This window comes from Scyliorhinus torazame, chromosome 9 (genome assembly GCF_047496885.1).
Source record: "Scyliorhinus torazame isolate Kashiwa2021f chromosome 9, sScyTor2.1, whole genome shotgun sequence".
Classification (NCBI taxonomy): domain Eukaryota; kingdom Metazoa; phylum Chordata; class Chondrichthyes; order Carcharhiniformes; family Scyliorhinidae; genus Scyliorhinus; species Scyliorhinus torazame.
Genome location: NC_092715.1, coordinates 234,022,744 through 234,050,212, shown reverse-complemented (window position 1 = coordinate 234,050,212; position 27,469 = coordinate 234,022,744). Strand labels below are relative to the sequence as shown.

The following is a 27,469-nucleotide window of genomic DNA, read 5'->3' as shown; positions in this document are numbered from 1 at the left end:
ATTGGCTTTCGCTACAATGGAATAAATCAATAACAAAAACATACTTTATTTTAAAAATACTATGTATATGACTTCTTAAATTAGAATCCATGTATTAAAGATTTAAAAAGAAAATTAATTATATACAACAGTAAGGTGAGCTATTACAGCCATATTAGAGACAGAACCGTCTTAGCTTTTTAAGGCTGACTAAAACCTGTATGTGGTACATTGCAACACTTTCTTGGGATGTTGTGGATTCCTGCCCTTTAGGAATACAGGCTTTGGTCACATTCAAATTTGTTATGGGCTAGGCTTTAGCGACCCCCAAAGTGTATCATGGAGTTCACTTGACCCACAACTTTGAATAGATTGTGGTTATGGGGAAACACACGGGCCTACTCTGCAGGTGTGATGCGACAGAAATCTACAGTACTTTCAAATTAAAACACTGTTTAATTATGAAACCCACAGTAAACATCTTCACAACTATCAACACCAATAAATCCCCCAAAGAATACAGTACTCTCTAAGTAACTCTTAATCTTTCCTTGCAACATCCATAAGACAAAAAGAACCATTTTTACAGAAATACATCAGGTTTAACTTCACTACTGAGAACAGTTACCACTTTGAAATCACCAAATGAACATTCATAAGCCTGCAGAGATTCATACACATCTTGCTGTGATTGTAGCTTTTCCAAATCTAAAACAAAACTAAACACACCCTGCAGCAAACAGCCTAAAGCGAAAGTAAAAGCAGAGACAGACCAGCTCCACCCACACTCTGACATCACTGATAAACACCCATTTCTTAAAGGTACATCCATGACAGATATTTTTCTAAACACCCATTTCTTAAAGGTACTCTCACATGACAAATAATAATACCATCAAGAATTTTGCTCCGGATTAACCATCAGGATTGAATAAATCTTACAGGCATGTTTTCTGTATCCAGTTTCATATTGATCAGGTTGGGTGGATCCAGAAGCTGAAGAACAGAATGTGGTCAGCCCACCACCGCTACTCCCTTCACTGACCTGTGAGGATAGTCACAATTAACATGAATGCAATTGTACATTTCATATAATTATGGTCTAAACTTTGCTTTTCATATCCATTATGTAAATGTGCCTGGTATTAAATTCACAGTACTATTGGTCATATTCTTTTTTCTATAAAATTAGAGCGCCCAATACATTTTTTCCAATTAAGGGGCAATTTATTGTGGCCAATCCACCTACCTTGCACATCTTTGGGTTGTGGGGGCGAAACCCACGCAAACACAGAAAGAATGTGCAAACTCCACACGGACAATGACCCAGGGCCGGGATCGAACCTGGGACCTCGGCGCCGTGAGACAGCAGTGCTAACCACTGCGCCACCGTGCTGCCCTTGGTCATATTCTTTTGTGTACTAAGCCATTTAAGCTTTCATAAATGTACAACCCATAAACTCATAGCCATTAACTACAAAATATACAGAAAGAAGAGTTCCATGTTGTATAGTTTGTGAAAGGCAGAAAATAAAACAAATTTTCTTGCAATTAGTTTCCCAAAAAGTTTCCTTCAGGCAATAAAAATCCCTGCGTTATTCACCCTGAGCTAGAAGCATCATCAAAATACAGAGATTTTTTTGGGGATAGGATTTATTATGAAATATAGCTCTTTTACGCTTTTAAACAGTAACACAGTTAAAATATTCAGGTAATTATCAAAGACTTGACTTCTTGCTTGTGGCTTTATGATGTAATTAATCCCCCACCTAATTAATGCTGTAAAATAATCAATAGCAATTCAATTAATTTCAATGCAGAAATATAAAAATTAATCCTTTTGAATGCTCAGTGCCTCACAAAAAATGTTTGTCACCAGCATATGACAGTATCCCATCACTGATGATTAGTATTGAGCTCTAATGCAAATTACAGTAACAATCAATACCTGAGATACAAGTGTAACATTTTCAGGAATAGCAGGAAAATGAGCAGAAGGGTGAAATCCCACAGATCAGAAAGATTGTTCTGGTATCTTATCCATTCACATTTTGTAAACATCAATCCTATTGAAGTGAAACTACTGTTGTGTTCTAGTGCATGGACCATGATTGAGTCAGCGCACCAAAGAACATAGAACATAGAACAATACAGCGCAGTACAGGCCCTTCGGCCCACGATGTTGCACCGAAACAAAAGCCATCTAACCTACACTATGCCATTATCATCCATATGTTTATCCAATAAACTTTTAAATGCCCTCAATGTTGGAACCTCATCTAGTTCTAGACTAGTGGAATTTATTATTGTATAACGAACTATGGGTTGGAAACTAATACTAACAAACTTGAACAATCACAAACACAACTAACCATGGCGACTTCTCCTACCGACTTCCCCTAGGTTGCAGTGTCGCATGGTATAACTTGCCTGCTACCTTCCGGTCGGAGGTCAAGCATATTTACATGTATAATTGCTTATGCATGTCACTTACAACTACTGCACAATGAGCATGATAAAAACTTGTTGCAGGTTCTTCCTTCATTTAAAATTACAGAATACTGCAGACCTGCTGTTAGATGCCACTTAAGTCGGCAGACTCTCTCTAATGCTGACGCAGCTTATTATCAGTTTAAACAGGTTGTGCTTGCTGACAACCAAAACAAAAAATAATAGTACTCTGATCATCATCACCATCTTCTCAAGGCAATTAAGAATGGCCAACAAATGCTGATCTTGCCAATGATATTCACACCCTTCATCTTGAAGTAACATAAAACAAGCTCCCTGGAGCTTTAAATTTTCACACTATCCATTGTTTATTTATGTCTTTACCCTTAACAACACCCACCTTCCCCACCCCCCATCTCTCTCCAAAAATTGAAAACACAAAACTGACGAATGGTAAGATTGTGAGAATCCAGTTCAAGACAAGGCCTGTGTTTTGCCTGGAAACTAGTCCTTGTGTGGGAGGTGGTGGTGGTGGATAGGGACGTTAAGTATTATTATGAAGAAGTATTACTCCACCATTCATTTTTCTAAAACATTTATAAAACATACGTTTAAAAAATGGCAACTTATAAAATGTCATTTTTAATAATGAAGTTAGCTGAAAAAAATTGTTAGAAGGCAACCTGAAGCAGCACTCACAGAGACTCTTCCAAGCTGATTAGCCCCACTTCAGATTAAATTAGTGAATATATGCAGAAACCATTTTCATAAAAATATGCGACAGAACCCATGGGCGGGATTCTCTGTCCCACGACACCAGTTTTCCGGTGCAGCGCCTCCCCGCCGGTAGCGGGATTCTCCATCCCGTCAGCCGGCCAACGGGGTTTCCCACTGTGGGCATCCCCACGCCGTCAGGAAATCCCCGGGCCTGGGTGCGCTGTCGGCACAATGGAGAATCCCACCCACGGAGAATCCAGCCCAGTGTAGATTGGAAAATTAACAGCAGGCGATGCCCGAGGTTTCCTACCATTAGCACAGACTTAAATATTTATCTCCATGAGCTTCATTAGTTAGAAATAAAATGGGGCCGCACGGTGGCACAGTGGGTTAGCCCTGCTGCCTCATGGCACCGAGATCCCAGGTTTGATCCTGGCTCTGGATCACTATCCGTGTGGAGCTTGCACATTCTCCCCATGTTTGCATGGGTTTCGCCCCACAGCCCAAAGATGTGCAGGCTAGCTGGATTGGCCATGTTAAATTGCCCCTTAATTGGAAAAAAAAATGAATGGGGGACTCTTAAATTTAAAAAAAATTGAGGTTAAGTCAGATCTCTACTCCATCAATATGACAAATCCAAGATTTAGTAATAATCAACATACTAAATTGAACCCAGTACACTGCATGTAGCACTCCTATTTGAAAGAGAATTTTTCTCCAAAGAAGTTATTAGTATCAACATAACATTTCTGGGATACTGTGGTCATTTTAAAATCATACTGCAGTCAAACCTCAGGAAGTCTGTTGTTCGTAGCACAGATCGAGCCTGACTTTCCGTCACTGAGAGTATCTACTTTTGCCTTATATGGGAACAGGTCATGTGCAGCCCACACCACCAGAGATGGGACACCAGGGTGGGCTCAGGTGGCCTGTCAAACAGTCATCAGCTGGACCATTAGCTGCTGGGACCTCCCTCCCAAGACCTCATTGGCCAGAAGCCAGAGAAGTTTCTGGAAAAAGCGAGTGGAGAGGGATAAAAGTAGGCATCTCGGAGCAGAAGACTCGAAGCAAAGACTCGGTGTGTGAAGTGACCCTTACCCGACCAGAAGGGAGGAAGCAAGCTAGAAACAGCCAGCGAGAATCACCTTTGCAAAGAGGAACCAGAGGGACTCAGGGATCGGATCTACAACTTACCAGACCACCTTTGCGGGTAGTATAATCAAATCCAGGGTGTTTCTTGTATGTATAGTGGGTAATTTACAGGTTAACTATATATAATAAAGTGTGCTGCACTATATCCTTGTACGTACATGGTTCTACTCATAAATAAAGACATCTGGGTAAACTTTAATTAAGGAGCTGGTTGAAGTATCTGAATTGGGCGGATACAGCAATACATAATGGTAACATTAGATCCATTATTTGATTTTATACACTAGAACTTCTAGCATCATTTAATTATACTTGAGCTAAATGATCACTCCGATTGTTTACGTTGTCAAAAACTGAACGATACACAAATTAACTCCTGCACCTAAAAACAAACTTTTGTTGTGGAAGAGTTCAAATATGAACTTGAAGTACAAACCTGACTACCTTGGGAACCTCTTCTATCAGGTGAGAACGATCCAGCCTTCAACCTGCCAACCTCTAATCTTACTGTACCTTGCGCGCACTAAAAATCAGAACATAAAGGTTGCTTTATTTATTGAATGTCTGAGAATATTTCAACATGTACAAGTCGCAAGTACAATGAGATAATTTGTTAAGAACTTTAGGCAGTGCATTACATCACATAACATTACAAAAACTTATCAATCTTCCAGAAAATTCCTTGAAGGTTACTTAATTTTAACTAACTTATACAGAAAAATCCCAGACATGTATGACAGAATCACAGAATAGAATTATAGAATTCCTAATGTGCAGAAGGAGGCCATCGGCCCATCAAGTCATCACCAAACCTCTGAAAGAAACCCTAGGTCCGCACCCCATCCCCATAACCCAGTAACCCCACCAAACCTTTTGGACACGAGGGGCAATTTAGCATGGCCAATTCATCTAACCTGCACGTCTTTGGACTGTGGGAGGAAACCCGAGCACCCGGAGTAAACCCACGCAGACCAGGAGAGAACGTGCAGACTACACACAGTCAGCCGAGGCTTGAATCAAACCCGGGTCTTTGGCGCTGTGAGGAAGCAGTGCTACCTCACAGCGCCATTGTGCCATTGTACTGTGCCATTGTGCCGCCCAAAAAAACTTCCTTCCTTCTTGAGGAGTTTATCATTGTTTTAATTATTCTTTCCTATGTGCTAACAAGATTTGAGATTTCTGGGGAACCAATTTCTTACATGTGCCAGAGCTGAAGGCATAGAGGACTACTTATGCCTGCTGGGAACCATGACCTGGAATGTTGGGCGTTTGTTCCTTTAATGCTGCAGTCGGATTCCAATGCCACTTCCTAAAAATGTTTTTTTTTTTTTTAAATGCAGTACCCTGGCACTCCCTCTGACCCACGCACCTTGGCACTGTCGACCTTACACTCTGGCAGTGCCACTATGGTGTTGCCAGGGTGCTCTGTTGGCATTGCCTGGCGTCGGGCCCAGGGAGGCATTGCTAATTGGAGCGGGTGAAAGGGGATTCCCGGGGCCTCTGCAAAGTGAGTGGGGGGATGTGGGGGTCGATAAAGCGGGCGGGGGCTAGAAAAAAGGAGGAAGGGATAAACCAGGGCTGCCGATCAAAATGCCACCCCAATCCGCGAACACAAATCAACTAAAGTGTGGCCTTGGCGGGAGAAACTCTGAGGCCAAAAAAACGGCAAAGGTGATTGCACTGCAGCCGTCGAGAAACAAAACGCTAAAAAGTGCCCTAAAGTGGACTTTAACATTTGTCTGCTGATTCGCGCCCAGTCTCTCAGAAAAACCCTGCAACATGGCCTGTCACTACGCCCCAGCTGACTGGAAGGTACACAGGCAGGTTAAAGATCTGCAAGTATATCTGCACAAAAATTGAGAGTTTAGTAGAGATATATGGAGATTGCCTGAGGCCGCTTAAATGGCTGAGGACACTAAATGGGGGGGGAATTCCAGAGTTAGAAGGTGCAGCGTACTTCAGATGCTCAGCATCCAGGCAGGGATACCTATGTGAAGACACTTGCTTACAAATAAATGTGTTGGTTTTTTGGCACGGTTTTGTAATTTGTCATTTATGAATTGTTGGATAAAAAAATAGGAAAATTCAATAAAAACATTATCAAAATAAAGAAAAAAACTTTCATTCTTGAGCAGTTTATCTTTGTTTTCATTATTCTTTTCCATGTTTATAAAGGACCCAGCTATCTCCTTTCTATACTATTTAAAACTTTCTTCAGCATTTTTAGCACTTGAATCTTACTACCCCCTTTTTAGTTCCAGTTTAGTTTCAAGTTTTTCAATTATCCAAAGAATTCTGCTCTTTGATCTACCCATGCTTTATAGAATATATCTATGATATATTTCATCTCAGATTTGCAGACTTTCTGCTGTTCAGTCATCTGTTTTGCAAACTTTTCTGCTGAATTAACTTAGACCAGAGGCGGGATTCTCCCGAATGCGCAAGATGGCCCGACGCCGGCGGAAAAAATGACGCAAATTCTCCGCACTTCCGGGGGTTAGGCCGGCGCCGGAGGGGTTGGAGTTAGCACAGACGCAGAATCACTGGCGTGGTTCGGCGCATGCGCAGACTGGCCGGCGTATTCTAGCGCATGCGCAGGGGGGTATCTTCTCCGCGCCGGCCATGGCGGAGCCCGGCGTGGAAGGAAGGAGTGCCCCCACGGCATAGGCCCGCCTGCAGATTGGTGGGCCCCGATCACCCCCACCCCCCGAATACCGCACCAGCCAACGTACTTGCCAGATCCTGCTGTGTGGGACCATGTTCAATACACGCCGTCGGGACTGGCCAGAAACCGACGGCCACTCGGCCCATCGGGGCCCAGAGAATTGCCGGGGGGGGGGGGGGCCGTTCCGGCGCTGCCAACGGCCCGAAAACCGGCGGCGGAGAATACGGCAGCCAGTATCGGAGCGGGATTCACGCTGCCCCCCCCCCCCCCGGGGATTCTCTGACCCGGCGGGGGGTTGGAGAATCCAGCCCCGGGTCTTTTATCATTTGTTTCAGCGAGGCTACAACAGTCTTGTGACTGGGTTTCTCTGCCACAGGAAGACTGTTAACAGGAGCAAAGACAGTATAAGCATTGGAAGTTATGGGCAAACATTCATATACATCATGGAAGAGATGGAAAGAGTGAAGATTTAATTAAGATTTTTATCTGCTGCTGTCTGTTGACTAACTAATGCAATGAATCATATGGTGCTTGAATCCATAACTCAGATCAAAGCAGAAATGCACAATGGAGCACAATCACGCAGTCTGAGCTCCTCTTGGGGAGTCGAGCTTGAAGATAAATGAATTTATCGGTGTATCCTACTTTTAAAGAAATCTCGATGCATTGACTGGGAAGGAACAAGAAAAAGGTGCAAAACAATCAGTAGGATTGAAATCTCAATAAGTTTTTATTTACAGAATTTATATGGGGCTGGACTTTACTCTGGAGATACAAACAGCAGATAACATTAGAGAATAATATGATGAGAGAAATCTGGAATTAGTGCAGCTGTCAGCGGCTTTTTAAGAGTCACTTTGTTCGTGTTTTATTTCAAGGCTACCTATTCAATTATCATCAGCGGACTTAATGATGATGTGCATGATGCAATTTCAATGCAATGATTTGAAGGGACTCTCATGAAATGAGAGTTGGAGGAGTTTGGAGTTATCATGAAGAGCTACAGACCTCCTACTATGGGTTGAGATGGACAAAGGCTGGCTGCACACTGCTCCAACAACATCTCCCTGTATGTGCGGTTCGGGGCTATATGGATCTGAGGGGGATGCTCTTTACTAGTGGAGAAGAAAAGTATGCAGCCGAGATAAGGGAGGAGGCCAGCAACATAACTATGTGCCATTCCTTTGGATCCAATGCAAGAAGTGATTCAATAACGTTGAGAACATTAGGTGAACAAATCTCATTACTTCCACTCAGAGGTTTCCTGTTACTTATTGCAGAACACCTAGGAGAGGCAGAGAACTGGGGATGGAGTCAAAAGAGATCTAAACGTCAGTGGAGCCTTTGGAACTGAGGTTCTCCGAGCTAACTGACAGAATTGAATATCAGGTAGCCACATGTCAACAACCATATGTTCATGTGCACAATGATAATTTTAAGCATTCTTACTTTCACTTTAAACAGTCATGTGTTTTATCTCCCACAGACCCTACATGTGCTCAGCAAGAGATGGCCCATGTTGCATGGATTACAAATTAGGAGCAGGGCTTTGTCATTTAGTCTCTCAAGCCTGTTCCATCATTTGATAAGATAATGGCTGATCTCATTATGGCCTGAAATCCACACTCCATATTCCCAGCAACCTTTGACTCTCTTTTAAATCAAGAATCTAGCTACTTCTTATAAAAGTATTTAATAACCCTGCCTCACCCACTCTCTAGACAAGAGAGTTCAAAGTCTCTCAACCCTCTCAAAAAAACATTTCTCCATATCGGTCTTCGGGAGATCCTTTATTTTTAAATTGTGTCCCCTTGTTCTAATCTCGCCCACAAGGAGAAAGATCCTTCAGCATCCACCCTGTAAAGTCCACTCAGGATTCTCTGTTACAATAAGATCACTATTGTCGCCACAATGATGATGAATCCAGAGAGGAGCTCAATTCTCTGAGGGTGATCTCTCACAGGACTCATGCAGACCATGTACCAGCTCAGATACTCACAATTCCTTGATTATTGGGCTTTCACACAGCAATTTTCATTTCACAAGTTAGTAATAGCAGAGTCAGGGACAAGAATGGAGAGCTCAAGTTAGAGCAGGATTTTCCAAGCTTTGCTCGACTAAATGCAGATGATGTACCCTGGGGGCTTTCAACATCAGAGATATTTCTTGAGCAGCAGCAGAGAATGTGCAGTGTATTGGCAGGTGCAATTGTGGAGAGATTAGAGAATCCATTTCAAGCAGAAGTGCGACAATGTGGAAGGCATTTTTGATGATATCTTCTACCATGCAAACATGGCCAACAGCATGAAACATCAAAGCAACCACATTAATGCTTAAAGGCATTATTATCCAAAACTCTCAGTGCCCCCTCAAATAGGATGAATGATAACCTGGCATTGGTCTCTCATTGCCTCACTAATCTCCAGCCACATTGCTTGCAGGTAAGTGCAACTGGGCCACGAGAGTCATGAAGGTGAATGGGGAAATGGAAGTTGTAACACTGCACAGAGCATTTTCATTTCTCACCCATTGCTCCTTCCTCCCAGTCAGCACCACACAGCTAATATCCCAGTGCAGGTAGAACAGTCTTTTTCAGGGCTTGCAAACCTGAGATGATGTTTGCCAGGAGCACCTTGATAATCAGAACAGGGATCTGGGCAGCCTGCCTCTACGTGAAGACACAGAGGTTGGCTGCACTATGTGGAAGAGTTGTAGTTGCATAAGGGAATGCAGATGGGTCTGTTTATACTTCGTTGAATCGTTAGGTTTGCCCAATTAACCATGTTAATATTATTCTTTTGCATACCTTTATCAGTTTGCCTTTTTTTGATTGATACTGTAGCCATCTGGGATGGCCACGTCCCGATTACAAAATGGACACCCGCAAAGAATACAGGGAAAATTGGACAATGCTAAGAAACAAGCAGGTGCAAGCTCAGTCTGTTGATTAGAACTTTAAACGCTCAGGCAGGACAGAAACTACCAAATGATTTACATACTAATGAGCCATCTCCGGGGACAAAAGGGAAACATTTAGATACACAATGTTAAGGCAGACTCCCCAGCGCCAGAAGAAGCTAAGACAAAGCAGACTAACAGTCACCAGGACACGCCCAGCGATCAGGGAACCACCCCTCTATTGGAGGAAAATCGATACAGATGATTGGGAAAGACCCAATTAGTTGAGGCCAAGTTCAAGGCCCGCCCAAAAGAGCGCGAAGCCCTTAGCAGTATAAGAGGTATCACCCAAGGGAGAATCTTCCTCCTTTGGCTTTGGCTCTCACCGAAGAGAGAGATCTGCCTAGCAGCTGCATCAGACCAAGTAAGTCCCAAGTCAACGCACGCTACGAGATAGACGCTCCTAGTTGCTACCCTGTAAACAGCTCAACCCAGCAGCCTCAGAACCGAGCAACGGCCATTGTTCCTCTGACTGAGTGGGCGCCCGAAGCTAAGTATAGGCTTTAGTAATAGTGGCAGTTTAGTTTGTAGAGTTTATGCATGAGTAGATTTGGCTCAGTGTAAATAAATGAGCATTGCTTTTGAACTTACTAACTGGTGTATCGAGTCATTGATCAGTATTCGGTTCTGAACCTTGTAGCGGTGTCGAAAGATACCTGGCGACTCTTGAGAAAACGTGATTAAATAGAGCCAAATTAAGAACCAACCAAAAGTTAGCAACAATAACTGGAAATGTGATGATAAATGGCAAGACGTGAATTGACGTGGAGCAATGGAGGCTTGTGAAAGGAAGACTTGGCTGTTTGCAGGACTTTGCAGGACATTGGCTGGGGGTTTGAGAGTTCTGGGGGTTCCAGGCACAGTTCTACAGTGGCAAAAAGAGGCATTGCAGGGAGCTGCCTGATAAGTTCCGGGACCCAGGGAGGAGAGAGTAGAGAAGTCTGGAGGAGTCGTGAGGGGGATCCTGAGGTCACCATACCTTAAGGGGAGGATGTCCCCAATGAGAAGTGGTCACACTGCCACCCAAGGTAGAATTTTTATTTTTAAAATTTTTTTTGCAGCCTCCGTCTCCTTCCCCCCACGAACTGTCATCCACCCACCTACCTAAAAATTGAGGCTGGGCAGGAAAGGCCCTTAAATAGTTTTCTCATCCGAGATCCTACTGCTCCAGCATAAAATGGCAACCAGATCGGTGCAGGTGGGAACCGGGACAGAATCTCGTCCCTGTAATTTCATACTCCCCCACCACCTCCCCACTTCCTCAAAGATCCCTGTGAAAGGGGTGGGGGTTTGTGGTGGTGGTGGTGGTGGTGGTGGTGGTGGTGGTGGTGGGGGGGGGGGGGGGGGGGGGGGGGGGAAAGGAGGAGGAGTGTGGAGAAAATTCTGGACAAAATGACTCAATACACATAATGAGTACATCATCATCAAAATATGTTTTTTGTACTGCTAAAGTTACAGGTCTTGATCAAACTTGCTATTCACAAATCTTTGTCAAGTCATAATTTGTGCATTAGTCAAACCTTTAGCATAGCAGCAACAGTCTCTTGGGTCGCATTTCGAACATCTTCCCCATTCACAGATAGTATCTGGTCTCCTTGCACAAGTCTTCGATCCAGATCTACTATTCCTCCTTTTACAATGTCTGACACAAAGACCCCAATGTCATTTCTGTGGAAAAGAAATACAGACTTTCTTCAGATTCTACAAATACTGGGGAGCTGCTTTGCTCCGAAGGGGGGAAAAAAAAAGCTTCAGTTAACATTATGTTTTCAAACTGGCAAAGATTATTTTAATGATCTGGACTTTGTGACAAATATTCCATAAAGTCTTGGGCGAGATTTTTGCTTTGTACCAGGAACACTGAATTATCTCTGTACAGTGCAAAACCAGGCATTTTAAACTGTTACCCTGTAAAGCAATCTATGGTTTTCCTCAATTTAACTGGAAGGAAAATCAAATGGTTTTTGATTTACAAGCATGCAATCTGATCGATTTAATTTTCGTTGCACCCTCGGAATCTACTCTGTCTGGATACGGATCTAGGAGAATCACGTCTTATGTACAAAATCACGAAATATGCTAACGGCAAGAGATTTAGAAACAAGAATTATTGAAAACTATTCAAGTTTCTGTTGCACTTGAGTTGGAATTGGTTATCCCTGAATTATGACAGGGATTCAAATACCTATTACACACCATTTCAGCTTCCAAAACTCATCACGTGCGCTTGATCTTCAGAAGTATCTGCTACTAAGTACTCTGTATAAAATAAATGACAAGGCACACATTGATCCTCCCTCTATTCTACCCTCGAAAGTACACGTAGTGCGAGCATCTGAGTTGGTGGCTGTGAATGTCAGATCAAGTGATGGCGCTTCTTTGGATTTCTGCTCTTATTCTCATACAGGCAAATTCTGGATTCCTGAAAGCTTAAGTGGAGAATGATGGGCTTGGGGTGATGGAACTAGGATGGGTGGAAAACAAGAGGTCCATGGTTGCACCATCTCCAGCTTGTGCTTCACACCAGAAAATGGGATAAGGATGAAGTGAGATTTGACCAGATCACAAGGCAGGAATATACCATCATCCTGGATGGTTCAGTGACAGCAGCTGTAATACCCTGAATGACTGCTGTTCCAATAGTGTGGAGCACTGTTGCCTCAGGAGATGCAGCCATGCCAGTCCTTTGAACATAGTAATAGGGGCAGGCATTTAACCCCTTAACTCTGTTCTGCTATTCAATGAGAGCACGACTGATCTGGAACCTAAGCCACATGCTTGCTTTTTTGGCACTGCAGAGTTCTGTAATTTTTACGGTTCTATGTTGGTTTGAGGTAACATTTTAGTATTGTACCTTATCCATTTTTAAGTAATAATTCTAGTTGAATATGTCTGCTGAGTGAGACAATTTATAGTTCAAAGCAGGAAAGCAGCTGTGTCTGTGAGGATTGTTGCTCTTCTTGATCACCTAATCAGCTGAAAGGTGCCAAAATGTCTCGGAAACTTAAAAGATTTGAAGAGGTCAGCAAGTTTTGGGCAACAGTTTGAACTCAACATGGCTTCTTTTTCCTGAAAATTGTTACACAAAATCCTGTCTTTGAATGAAAACTTAGGCTTTCAACTACGTCTCCAGCACAAGAACAAACAGTGTTCCATGAAGATATATTCCTGGAAATCACTGCTCATGTCTGTTCTTAATGTTTAGTATCCGTGAGAAAAGATTAACAGGTCTACATGAACTGTCTACAACAGTTTGCATTACTGATAAGAGGATGTATCATTTGTTCACAATGGATTATAACCTCTGGGACCTAAAAGGAAATAAGAGATGGACATCTGTCTCAGAAGGCATGACTCTAGGTACAGAGGTGGGTGACACAGGTGACCATTATCCAATGAAAGGATTAATTCAGACTATTTCCTATTAAGAGAACAGAATTCGGGATAAAACTCAGAGCCTTCCTTGTTATAGTACGACCATTGTCATCGAATAATTATACCACAGAAACATAGTAACATATTATTTCAGAGACAGAAGAAGAAAGACACCATTTGTGCTGTCAGCTCTCAAGGAAGCCTGGGTCTTGAGGGATAAGAACATTGCATGCTGTCTTCACGTTTTTGCTATGTTTATATAACATGTAAAGTAAAAATGGGAAAATATGTCATTTGAAACATGGAAGTCTAGCAAAACCTGACCTGAGGGTACATGAGAAAATGTAGGAAAAAATCCCACGAAGGGTTAACAGTATTCAGCAAAGGAAGTTTGAAATGCAGATAGCCTTTATCAAACACGCGTTAAGAAAACAGCTTGTAACAGCTCAAGCTGTAAAATTGATGCCTGCCTTTCAAGTTAAAGCAGATTGAACTTTTAGTTACATGGAGAGAAACAATATTTTGCACCTTCTTTGAAGTTAATTATTTTAGTAAGCAGTTATTAAAGAATTGCCAGGATCTTCAATTGAATTGGGTGACAAATGTTTAGATGTGAAATCCTGCTGACACCAGTTGAATATGGAAAACCGAAGACAATGTGTCCACGAGAGCACAAGTTAACCCCAAATCGGGGTCAGAGTTCTGACAAGCTAAGGGCACTATTTGGTAATAAAGCAACTTTAGAAGTGACAGGAACCAGATATAACACCCCTCTAGGATCAAAGCACTTTTGAACATTACAAGGGAAAAAATGTAATCAGAGTTCGATGAACTAAAGTCATGCTCAACATGAATACATAGTCGTGTTAGAAGTAATTATGATTAAAGGTGCATTGAACAATCAAGAGCAAAACAAAGTTACTTTACGATAATTTCATATAAACTTAATAACTGGTAGAAGGGAAATATAAATCCTAAATCGGTAACAGCCAGCAGAGTCAGCTCTCATAGCTGCCCTCGGTCATGGGAAGGATAGAACACAGAAACCGAGCAGAACAGCAAATCCATCAGGAGAAAACCAAAAGATAAAGAAGAGAGATTGTCAAGGCAGACCTGCAGGTCAAACAACTGACCAGGAGTATCCAAAGAAAAGATCTTTTTACCTTTCTGTAAAAACAGTGATTTGATCTTTTAAAAGGAAAAATATAATAATAAAATAACTTTAAAAGTTTTGACCTGAAACAGTGGTTATTACAAAGTCTACTTTACTTACTTCGCAACACGGGACCCAGGATCGATGCTAATAAGTGGTAAGTAGATGAAATCTTCTGTGAAGATATGGGTTATACCGGGGGATAACTTGAAAATATAGATTAACCCGAATAGCACCCACCTAAGTCTGCATAGGAGTCAGGGAGTGAGAATCCCTGTTCACCATTTAGAATGTCTTATTGACCCTTTTTGGTATAGGGGGAATTCTAAGAATAGTTGTGGGTTTTTTACTTCAAACATCATACTTCATAAATTCTATTTGATTTGTAAATATTGGTCATTTTTACCCGGTCAGATTATGCACAACTGAGGACCCCATTGCCACAAATTTGGAAGCTAGATATTTGAATGAAAAGGGTTTCATACTGCAAACCATTAAAACTTCCATTATATCCTTAATACCTACAGGTAGCAAAAATCTATAAATTTCAGATTAAAATTTACAATTGATCCAGGATCAACTATCATTTGTTGAGAGTTCCAAACTTCCACCCCCCTTTGCATGTAGAAATGTTTCTAACTTACTCTGAAAGATCTGACCCTATATTTTTAGAAATAAATTTAGAGTACCCAATTCTTTTTTTTCCCCAATTAAGGGGCAATTTAGCATGGCCAATCCACCTACACTGCACATCTTTTTGGGTTGTGGGGGTGAGACCCACACAGGCACGGGGAGAAAGTCCAAACTCCACATGGACAGTGACCCGGGGCCGGGATCGAACGCGGGCTCTCAGTGCCGTGAGGCAACATTGCTAACTCCTGCGCCACCGTGCTGCAGATCTGGCCCTATATTTTAAAGGACGCTATCACCACCGCATCCCCAATCCCTAGACTCCCAATCAACAGAAATAGTTTCTAACTTTCTATTACCCTATCTGTTATCTTTAAAATCCTGAAAACTTCAATCAAATCACCCTAAATCTTCCAAATTTCAGAGGATACAATCCTAGTTTGTGCAATCTCTCCTCGTTATTTAATTCTTAGAGGACAGTTGTCAGTCTGATAGCCCTATGCTACATTACTTTCAAGGCCAATATAGACATCCTAATATCTGGTGTCTAGAATTGCTCTACCCTAGGTTATCGTTCATCTAAAGGCCACAGACAGTAATGTTAATCTGTTCCTCTCGCTACAGATGCTGCCAGGTCTGCTGAGTATTTTCAGCATTTTCTGTTTTTACCAAATGTCTTTGGAAAATGTATGGAACATTAAAGTCAGAACTCTGACAGAAAAACACTGGCCTGAAAAATGGGGCGTGATTTAATAGAAACATTTTGATCTTTAATTTTGGGCATGATTGATGGTGTGTTTCTCAATGGCCGCGTTGGCGAGGTCGCAACCCGCATTTAACAGCACTGAGCGTTGAAAATGAACTTCCACGAACTTCGCGTCATTACTGGCTGCCTTGCAGTCTGATTTGGTGCGCTATGGTGGCTCAGTGGTTAACACTGCTGCCTCACAGCACCAGGGACCCGGGTTGAATTCTGGCCTTGGGTCACTGTCTGTGTGGAGTTTGTACGTTCTCAGAGTGTCTGTGTGGGTTTCCTCTGGGTGCTCCGGTTCCCTCCCACAGTCCAAAGATGTACAGGTTAAGTGGATTGGCCAGGCTAAATTGTCCCTTTGTGTCCAGGAATATGCAGGTTAGGTTAGGGCGATGTGGACATGGGTAGAGTGCACATTCGAAGGGTCGGAGCAGAATCAATGGGCTGAATGGCCTCCTTCTGTACTGTCGGGATTTGACGATTCACGAGACTCGCACCTCAGCATCTTGCCGTTGACAAGGGTGAGCTGCTTTTAAATACCCCAACACCGCTCACTCCCAGTCAAAACAAGCATGGCAGCACGCAGATCTACTCCTCGCTTTGGAGAAACTGAATTGGCCAGGCTTCTTGACATCGTTGATGCAAGACAGGACATCCTGTTCCCCCAAGGGGATCGGAGAACCAGCGGCAGGGTCACCAATACTGCCTGGGAGCAGTGGCAGGGCTGTCAGTGCGGGCACTATGACCATTCAATGTTGGAAGAAGACCAACGACCTCCACTGAGCTGCAAGGGAAAGTTACACTCTCTCCTGGCATCAGTTCCACCTGTCAACCCTCAAACTTCCCCCCAACAAATCACTGGCTGACACCTCATACCCTCTTCACATCCAATTTTCAAGTTTGTTCTTCAGAACCCACTGGCACTCACCAGCACACCTCATTCATGTCACTGTGCAGTCCCCACATGCTACCTGCTATAGACCCATCAAGTATTCGGCTCACAAGGCCTTCTCTTGTATCTGCAGGAGGAGATAGCCCAGGAAAGGGATCAGTCGGGGTTTGGGATGGGGGGGGGGGAAATCCCAGAGAGTCCTCACCCTCTTATGAACACCCATGTTAAGAGATGACGACAAGGCACCAAGGGCCTGCTATTAACTAGTAACCCGCTTCGAAAATGTAATCCCTAAATCTGACGATAGGATCAGGTACAGTGGATATAAAAGTTGTTGTTATTGTAGTACAACAGCCTGCCCACACTCACTGTCATGGCATCAACGATAGCCTTTTAGTGAGGTTCCAGTACCCACTGTATTGTAATACTTCAGGAGGGGGAAGAAACATTGGCAAAAAACCATTTGTGTCAATACAACTATGCAGTCCTGTCTTCCAGTTTACAAATCTTTGTACTGAATACAAGTATGCTAAAAGGTACAGTACACTCAGTAGTAGATATAGTTATATAGGTTAATGAATGCAAGCAAAAGATTGCTTCATCATAATTTTGTAATCAGAACAGTTAAAACGACTTGATAGATCATAGAATCTACAGTGCAGAAGGAGGCCACTCGGCCCGTTGTGTCTGCACCGGCCCCTGGAAAGAGTACCCTACCCAAACCGACACCTCCACCCCAAAACAAAAACCCAGTAACCCCACTCCTTTTTGGACACGGAGGGCAATTTAGCATGGCCAATCCACCTAACCTGCACAACTTTGGACTGTGGGAGGAAACCGGAGCACCCTATAAGACCATAAGACATAGGAGTGGAAGTAAGGCCATTCGGCCCATCGAGTCCACTCCACCATTCAATCATGGCTGATTTCAACTCCATTTACCCGCTCTTTCTCCATAGCCCTTAATTCCTCGAGAAATCAAGAATTTATCAACTTCTGTCTTAAAGACACTCAACGTCCCGGCCTCCACCGCCCTCTGTGGCAATGAATTCCACAGACCCACCACTCTCTGGCTGAAGAAATTTCTCCTCATCTCTGTTCTAAAGTGACTCCCTTTTATTCTAAGGCTGTGCCCCCGGGTCCTAGTCTCCCCTGTTAATGGAAACAACTTCCCTACATCCACCCTATCTAAGCCATTCATTATCTTGTAAGTTTCTATTAGATCTCCCCTCAACCTCCTAAACTCCAATGAATATAATCCCAGGATCCTCAGACGTTCATCGTATGTTAGGCCTACCATTCCTGGGATCATCCGTGTGGATCTCCGCTGGACCCGCTCCAGTGCCAGTATGTCCTTCCTGAGGTGTGGGGCCCAAAATTGCTCACAGTATTCTAAATGGGGCCTAACTAATGCTTTATAAAGCTTCAGAAGTACATCCCGGCTTTTATATTCCAAGCCTCTTGAGATGAATGACAACATTGCATTTGCTTTCTTAATTACGGACTCAACCTGCAAGTTTACCTTTAGAGAATCCTGGACTAGGACTCCCAAGTCCCTTTGCACTTCAGCATTATGAATTTTGTCACCGTTTAGAAAATAGTCCATGCCTCTATTCTTTTTTCCAAAGTGCAAGACCTCGCACTTGCCCACGTTGAATTTCATCAGCCATTTCTTGGACCACTCTCCTAAACTGTCTAAATCTTTCTGCAGCCTCCCCACCTCCTCCATACTACCTGCCCCTCCACCTATCTTTGTATCATCGGCAAACGTAGCCAGAATGCCCTCAGTCCAGTCATCTAGATCGTTAATATATAAAGAGAACAGCTGTGGTCCCAACACTGAACCTTGCGGGACACCACTCGTCACTGGTTGCCATTCCGAAAAAGAACCTTTTATCCCAACTCTCTGCCTTCTGCCTGACAGCCAGTCATCAATCCATGTTAGTACCTTGCCTCGAATACCATGGGCCCTTATTTTACTCAGCAGTCTCCCGTGAGGCACCTTATCAAAGGCCTTTTGGAAGTCAAGATAGATAACATACATTGGCTCTCCTTGGTCTAACCTATTTGTTATCTCTTCAAAGAACTCTTAACAGGTTTGTCAGGCAAGACCTCCCCTTACTAAATCCATGCTGACTTGTCCTAATCCGACCCTGCACTTCCAAGAATTTAGAAATCTCATCCTTAACAATGGATTCTAGAACCTTGCCAACAACCGAGGTTAGGCTAATTGGCCTATAATTTTCCATCTTTTTCCTTGTTCCCTTCTTGAACAGGGGGGTTACAACAGCAATTTTCCAATCCTCTGGTACTTTCCCTGACTCCAGTGACTTTTGAAACATCATCACCAACGTCTCCACTATTTCTTCAGCTATCTCCTTTGGAACTCTAGGATGTAGCCCATCTGGGCCCGGAGATTTATCAATTTTTAGACCTCTTAGTTTCTCTAGCACTTTCTCCTTTGTGATGGCTACCATATTCAACTCTGTCCCCTGACTCTCCGGAATTGTTGGGATATTACTCATGTCTTCTACTGTGAAGACTGAGGCAAAGTACTTATTCAGTTCCTCGGCTATTTCCTTGTCTCCCATCACAAAATTACCAGCGTCATTTTGGAGCGGCCCAATGTCAACTTTTGCCTCCTGTTTGTTTTTAATGTATTTAAAGAAACTTTTACTATCATTCCTAATGTTACTGGCTAGCCTACCTTCAAATTTGATCCTCTCTTTCCTTATCTCTCTCTTTGTTATCCTCTGTTTGTTTTTGTAGCCTTCCCAATCTTCTGACTTCCCACTACTCTTTGCCACATTTTAGGCTTTCTCTTTTGCTTTGATGCATTCCTTAACTTCCTTTGTCAGCCATGGCTGCCTAATCCCCCCTCTGATAACCTTTCTTTTCTTTGGGATGAACCTCTGTACCAGGTCTCACCCTATTCTCGCTAAACTATGTTGGCTTCAGATTTCATTCCCCCTAAAACTTCAATATAAAATCTCAACCTCATAGAATATATCATGTTTAAAATCTTTCACGGACTTGCACTTCCCCATCTCTGATTCTTTCTTCAGTCCCACTATTCCCCGAGCTCTTTGACTGATTCTGGCTTCTTCTGCATCCTGCCCCTTTCACCTTTTGCCTGGACCCCTTGCTTTGGAATTCCCTTTCCGTTTGCCTTCACTTCACGCCTCTATCTCATCCTCAGAGCATCTCCTTTAAACTAATTTATTTGATCAAGTTTTTGGTCACAGCTTCTAATATTTCCTTCTTTGGTTCAGCATTCCTTTTTAATAGTTATTCCTTTATGTAGAAGCTCAGGGTTTTTATATACACTGAAGGTGCAATTTAAATGCAAGTTGTTTATATTAATCTTCACACATAGTACGAACATCTAAAATGTACACTGCATAGATAGGTAATAACAGGTATATATAACAAACATTAGGTAATTTGGACATTCTGAATTCTCCCTCAGTGTACCCGAACAGACGCCGGAATGTGGCGACCAGGGGTTTTTCACAGTAACTTCATTGCAGTGCAGTAAGCCAACTTGTGACAATAAAGATTATTAAAGCAGGATTTGTAGTGTTACAAATATCAAGTATAACATTATACTTGATGTTAGAAGTATAACTTTTCTACTGGGAACTGAGGATTGTAGTAGCCACTCTGGATTTCTGTGGAGGAGACAGTTTGTCTCCAGACCTCTTGAAAAATCAATTGTGCTGACATGTGACGCATTCCGATACGGTACAGGGGGCATTTTATCCCACAAAACGGTTGATGGTTTAGAATGCCCTATCGCCTTTGCCTCAAAGATCCATTCTTAAGCAGAACAAAACTATGCCCAGGTTGCGAAGGAGAGCTGAGCAGTTTTATTCGGTATGAAGAAATTCCACCAGTAAGTGTACGGTCGATGGTCCAACATGTGACTGATCACAAGCATTACGAGGATTGTTAAGGCAAGACAAGCCTATACTGCCATAGTCTTGGCGAGGGTGCAGCGTTGGGACCCGTTGTTGGCGGCTTATAACTGTGCTTTTCAGCACTGCCCTGGGACCAAAATTGCTAACGTGGATGCATTAGGTTGCCCATCCCTACCAAAGAACATTTTGCCATCACCGGTGCCCCAGAAGATCATTCTATTCCTAAACTTCCTTGACACACTGCTTGTGTTCACAGGGCGCATGCACAGCTGGACTCAAAGAGATCCTAATCTTTCAAAGGTTAAATGAGTCATACAGTCTGACTGGCGTTACGAGAATTCTGAACAGCTGAGGCTCTACTTCACTCAGCAAGACAAATTAGCATGCCAGAACAGCGAGATTCTGTGAGGATCATGGCTGGTCATCCTGCCTCAAGCCAGGGGGCTCCTCCTTCAAGAATTCTACAGAGCATACCCAGTGTAAACAAAAAATGAAGATGTTGCTGCACAGTTATGTCTGGTGACCAGGCATAGACAAAGCCATTTAAAAACTAGTACAAGAGTTCCACCCTTACAAATGCAGCAATCTGTGCAACCTTCTGCCACCCCATGGTCAGGTCACCTGTGGACCAGGGTCCACGTTGATTATGTGGGGCCATTCATGGGCAAGATGTTTTTGGTGCTGGTAGATGCCCACTTGAAGTGGTGATCAGTTCAAGAGATGGGGAACATTATCTCGGTGGCCACGGTAGATGCCTTGCGTCGAGTGTTTGCCATTCCATGGGCTTCCCGAGTCAATTGTTTCGGCAAATGGCGTCCTCTTCACTGGTGATGGTTTCCAGTGTTTTGTGAGAGGAAATAGTATATGACACATGAGGACAGGCCTCCCAGAAGAGCCAACCATCAGAGCTGAGAGGTGACAGGTCATTCAGGGTGGGAACCCTGGTTTCAGTCTGCAATTTTGCTGCAGATTCACCTTGGGTCGAAGGTCGGCTTGTGGCCCAGTCGGCGCAGGTGTTTTATGTGACTGATGTTAATGGGAATACCGTCAAAAAGCACGTTGACCACCCGAAGAGTCGAAGGGTGGCGACCCCCGATGTAGATGCAACAAATCTGGTGATATTCTTGTAACTCGGTCCAGCCAAAGGAAGACTGGGACTCTCATTTCTGTTCAATCTGCTGTGTCCTTCGAGGCCAGTGAAGCTAGTTCACCGTCGTTGAAGTGGTCCCTCCTAAGATGGCAACCATGGACCACTTGATCGTGCAAAAGAGTGCAAAGACCGTGGACTGAGCTACAGAGGTCCCGGAAGACCAGGAGGTCTCTGGACCGATTGGCTTTTTGATAAGCTCCATTTCCTTGGTTGTCCCTGTTAACAATTGGAACTTTTGAACATAGTTTTTGGGATAATGTATTCAGGGATTCAAAGGGGAGAGATGTGGCAATGCGGCCCCTGACTGGCTCTTGGCCAATCGCGCGGGAACGCGTGAACCCTGACCAATGGGGAGTTTCTGGGGGGCCCTGGTAGCAGGACCCTGGGCAATGTGGACCAGGGAGCTGGAGTGTTGTACAGTGTTCTGTGCCTGTTATCCAACTGCCTTTGCCTTTCAATAATAAACCCCATTGTTTACTACAGGAAGCCTCCAGTGTATATCTCGAGCTACCACACCCTGTAAAGAATATGGGGCGAGATTCTCCGACCCCCCGCCGGGTCGGAGAATCGCCGGGGGCTGGCGTGAATCTCGCCCCCGCCGGTTGCCGAATTCTCCACCACCGGAAATTCGGCGGGGGCGGGAATCGCGCCGCGCCGGTTTGCGGGCACCCCCCCCCGCGATTCTCCAGTCCGGATGGGCCGAAGTCCCGCCACTAAAATGCCTGTCCCGCCGGCGTAGATTAAACCACCTACCTTACTGGCGGGACAAGGCGGTGCGGGTGGGCTCCGGGGTCCTGGGGAGGGGCGATCTGGCCCCGGGGGATGCCCCCACGGTGGCCTGGCCCGCGATCGGGGCCACCGATCCGCGGGCGGGCCTGAGCCGTGGGGGCACTCTTTCCCTTCTGCCTTCGCCACGGTCTCCACCATGGCGGAGGCGGAAGAGACTCCCTCCACTGCGCATGCGCGGGAATGCCGTCAGCGGCCGCTGACGCTCCCGCGCATGCGCCACCCGGAGATGTCATTTCCGCGCCAGCTGGCGGGGCACCAAAGGCCTTTTCCGCCAGCTGGCGGGGCGGAAATTCGTTCACCGCTGGCCTAGCCCCTCAAGGTTGGGGCTCGGCCTCCAAAGATGTGGAGCATTCCTGATCTTTGGGGCGGCGCGATGCCCGATTGATTTGCGCCGTTTTGGGCGCCAGTCGGCGGACATCGCGCCGTTTCCGGAGAATTTCGCCCATGAATGAGACCCATGCTTGAGCTGAGGGAATCCACAATTGTGAGGTATATAAGGAGAGTCTAAGGGTCGCTTAGGTGAATGCTAGTGAAAGTACCCCAAGAGATCTCATACCTTGGAGAATAACTGGAAAACTGAGGAGAAATCCAAGTATATTCCAGAGAGCATTGGAAAACCTTGGTCCAGGAGAAATAAATGAACCTTCAAGATCATCTAACATATATAGAAACCATGAGAATCCCTTAGGTGGAATAAAAGAGTTGAAAAGGGTTAAAGTGTCAGTGATCATGTTTAGTTGAAATTTTAAAGCCTACAGTATAAATATTTTAAAACTACAATGTTGTCAGCAGCAATTGCTTTGTGATTACCCTTGTTCAGTAAAACATCTTTGTTTAAAATGTGAAATCTTGTGCCGTAGTTCTTTAGCTAACAACTGGGAGATTAATTTCTCTTAATCATTATCGGTCTCAATAGAGATCGTAATTCTCAGAAATTGTGCAAATGACCATTTTGTGCAATTACATTTGTATCTAGTGAATGGAATTTTGTTGTTACCTTTTTCCAACAATACTCAGTCCAAGCCCTTTCCCTGGTTTCTTTTGCAGTTCAACAATTAGCAAGTCATACATGTCTTCCTCTTTATAATGGCCTTCATCCCTGTAGACTGTCAGCTGTACTTTTTGTGGGGTTTGTCTCAGAACATTTATTGCCTCATCATGAGTGGCAACTCTCAGTTCGATTCCGTTAACCTGTTGGAACATAATGATATTTCAAATTGTATGGTCAGTAAATTCTATGACTTGGAATATCTGCTTGTGGAACAATCTGGAAAACGGACAGCGATTGTGCTGAGGTGAAGTTAGTGCTGAGTTCAAACTGCTGAGTTTTGTTGTAGCAAATGTCTTAATCTGCTGTGTGGGAGTAATGAGTAGTCACAAATGCTCTTGAAAAGCGATAAGGGGCGGGATTCTCCGGCTGGGGCCACCTGGCGACTGGAAATTCCCGCCCGAGGCCAATGGACCTTTACATGATCCGCATGCCACCTGTGATTATCTTGCGGCGGGCTGGGCGGAAGAATCCAGCCAAAGTCTGTCGAACTGCAAAGTTATTTAAATCTCCAGCCCTTAAAAAACACCTGCCAATGTCAGTGAGAAGCAAAAAAGCTTATGCTGTGATGCAATTTAAATCCGTTACCCTTTAGAAAAATACATACGCTGCCTATGTCGGTGAGAGTAGAAAAAAACCTGTTCCAGCAGTAACAATCGGTGTTTGTTGACATTATCCTAAGGGATAGCATTGTACCATTATTTTAGTTTGAAATGTTAACACTATTTCTATCTCCACAGATGCTGCCATATCTGCTGAGTTTTTCCAGCATTTTCTGATTTTGTTTCAGATTTCCAGTATTTTGCTTTTATGTCATTATTAACTTGGCTACTTAACATAACCTATCATTATCGCAGAAGTAAGTTCCAAATTCATAGTCTGACAGCTCAAAGCGGTTATGAGAGGATTAGCTGTCTTTGGTGTGAGGCTATGAATATGACTGATTCAGTACTGACGCCATCCCGCACAGGTGAACTCATCTGTCACAGGTGGACTATGAGAAACCTGGTTCTACCTCTGCTGAAGCCACAGGGGTGGCACCATGTTGGAATAATAGGAAGCGAGGATAAAGATCTATCATTTACATACAGGGGACTCATTTCGATTATAAGACATAGGAGCAGAATTAGGCCACTCGGCCCATTGGGTCTGCTCCGCCATTCAATCATGGCTGATATTTTTCTCATCCCCATTCTCCTGCCTTCTCCCCATAACCCCTGATCCCCTTATTGATCAAGAACCTACCTATCTCTGTCTCAAAGACACTCAGTGATTTTGCCTCCACAGTCTTCTGCGGCAAAAAGTTCCACAGATTCAGCACCCTCTGTCTGAAGAAATTCCTCCTCATCTCGGTTTTAAAGGATCGTCCCTTTAGTCTGAGATTGTGTCCTCTGTTTCCAGTTTTTCCTACAAGTGGAAACATCCTCTCCAAGTCCACTCTATCCAGGCCTCGCAGTATCCTGTAAGTTTCAATAAGATCCCCCCTCATCCTTCTAAACTCCGAGTACAGACCCAGAGTCCTCAACCGTTCCTCATACGACAAGCTCTTCATTCCAGGGATCATTCTTGTGAACTTCTTCTGGACCCTTTCCAAGGCCGGCACATCCTTCTTTAGGTACAGAGCCCAAAACTGCTCACAATATTCCAGTTAGGGTCTGACCAGAGCCTTATACAGCCTCAGAAATACATCCCTGGTCTTGTATTCTAGCCCTCTCGACATGAATGCTAACATTGCATTTGCCTTCCTAACTGTCAAATGAACCTGCATATTAACCTTAAGAGAATCGTGAACAAGGACTCCCAAGTCCCTTTGTGCTTCTGATTTCCCCATTTAGAAAATAGTCTATGCCTCAATTTCTCCTTCCAAAGTGCATAACCTCACACTTTCCCACATTGTAGTCCATCTGCCACTTCTTTTCCCACTCTCCTAGCCTGTCCAAGTCCTTCTGCAGCCCGCCTGCTTCCTCAATACTACCTGCCCCTCTACAGATCTTTGTATCATCTGCAAACTTAGCAACAGTGCCTTAGGTTCCTTCTTCCAGATTGAAGGAAATCAGCTATTTCTGACAGGTAAAAGGCCATTTTAATGTAAATATTAAAGCCCAGTCTTTAATACCCATTTTAAAATAAGGATTTCAGTATTCATAACTTTAGGTCATGACAAAACACATAACTTAAACAGAGGTACAAAGCCTGACACATCCACAAACTAATTGAAGATAAAAACTACATTTTTACTGAAAATATGAACGGACTATTGTTCTAATGAACAGATTTCAAAGTAAGTTTCATATTAAGAAATGAGGTGTACCAGTAATCAAGATCAATGTCAAAATAAGCACCATAGCAATATGAAGCCACCATTATTCAGAATATGGATAAAGTGAAAGTCAGCAGAAAACCAGACTTGATTACAGCATAAAATCACATTCCATAGCACACACAAATATTGAAACATGAAACATTTAAAACTCAAGTTGCACATTGAGGATTGACAGTTAACCATCAAATCAAATGTATTTGAAACTCATCCAAACCAATTAGGACGACATAGAGGTACGGACAGATGACCTCAGGCTGGTAACATTTTCCTTAAACATGAGAGTTCAGACAGCCATTTTCTATCCAGGATCACCCTATACTTTGATCTAACTACTTGCTATCCTTATTTTCATATTTTCACTTTTCCACTCTAACTCTTGAAGTTCGTGCAAGCAGTTTTGCTTTAAGCAAGAAACCATTTCTGTATTATTTTCGAAAGTTAAAATTGTTTTATAAATTACATCTCTTTAAGTCTTTTGCTGGCAAGACTTTATTGAGAATAGATTTAAGTTTCTCTCAATTGTAATCAGTAGGGGCAATAAAAGATTCTTATTTGCATCTGAGAAGTGTACCTCAAATTTCTACCGAGTTCTATAATGTTTGCGAGACTGCACTTGAACCGCATGGTAGCTCTCTACACAGATCATTAATGTATATTGTGACAAGTTGTGGTCCCAGCATCGACCCGAGGCACACCACTAGTCACTGGCTGCCATCCTGAAAAAGACCCCTTTATCCCCACTCTCTGTCTTCTGTCAGTCAGCCAATCCTCTGTCCATGCGAGGATCTTACCTGTAACATCATGTGCCCTTAACTTATTTAACAGTCTTCTATGCGTCACCTTATCAAAGGCCTTCAGGAAATCTAAATAAATCACGTCCACTGGTTCTCCTTTGTCCAACTTCCCTGTTATTTCCTCAAAGAACTCTAACAGATTTGTCAGACATAACCTCCCCTTGACGAAGCCGGGCTGACTCAGTCCTATTTTATCATGCACTTCCAAGTACTCTGCAATCTTAACTTTAATAATGTCTAAAATCTTACCGATGACCAAAGTCCGGCTAACCAGACTATAATTTCCCGTCTTCTGCCTCCCTCTCTTCTTAAACACATTCCAGTCCTCTGGGACCCTTTCTGCCTCCAGTGATTCCTGAAAGATCATCACCAATGCCTCCAAAATCTCCTCAGCTACCTCTTTTAGAACCCTGGGGTGTAGTCCATCCAGTCCAGGTGATTTATCCACTTTCAGTTCTCCCAGAATCATCTCCTTAGTAACGGTCACTGCACTCATCTCTGCCCCCTGGTTCTCCTGGAGCTCTGGCATCCCACTGGTATCTTCCACCGTGAAGACTGATGCAAAGTAACTGTTCAGTTCCTCTGCCATTTCTACGTTTCCTATTATTACTTCTCCAGCCACATTTTCCAGTGGTTCAATGTCTATTTTTGCCTCTCTTTTACCTTTTATATATTGAAAAACACACTTGGGTTTGCATAACCATGTTAATGGCATTATGTAT

The 27,469-nt window shown here is 43.6% G+C and overlaps 1 protein-coding gene across 18 annotated transcripts in view; it reads right to left on the bottom strand.

The window, feature by feature from the left end:
* The window catches only part of LOC140429761 (multiple PDZ domain protein), a 488,055-nt gene that overhangs the window by 31,882 nt on the left and 428,704 nt on the right, over positions 1–27,469 (bottom strand). For all 18 annotated transcript variants that reach the window (XM_072517160.1, XM_072517164.1, XM_072517169.1 and 15 more), the window contains 4 exons: positions 23,580–23,773; positions 11,443–11,590; positions 4,736–4,822; positions 922–1,024 (listed from right to left, as the gene is read on the bottom strand). In XM_072517160.1, the coding sequence (XP_072373261.1) occupies positions 922–1,024; positions 4,736–4,822; positions 11,443–11,590; positions 23,580–23,773 (532 nt within the window). The remainder of the gene's footprint in view (positions 1–921; positions 1,025–4,735; positions 4,823–11,442; positions 11,591–23,579; positions 23,774–27,469) is intronic.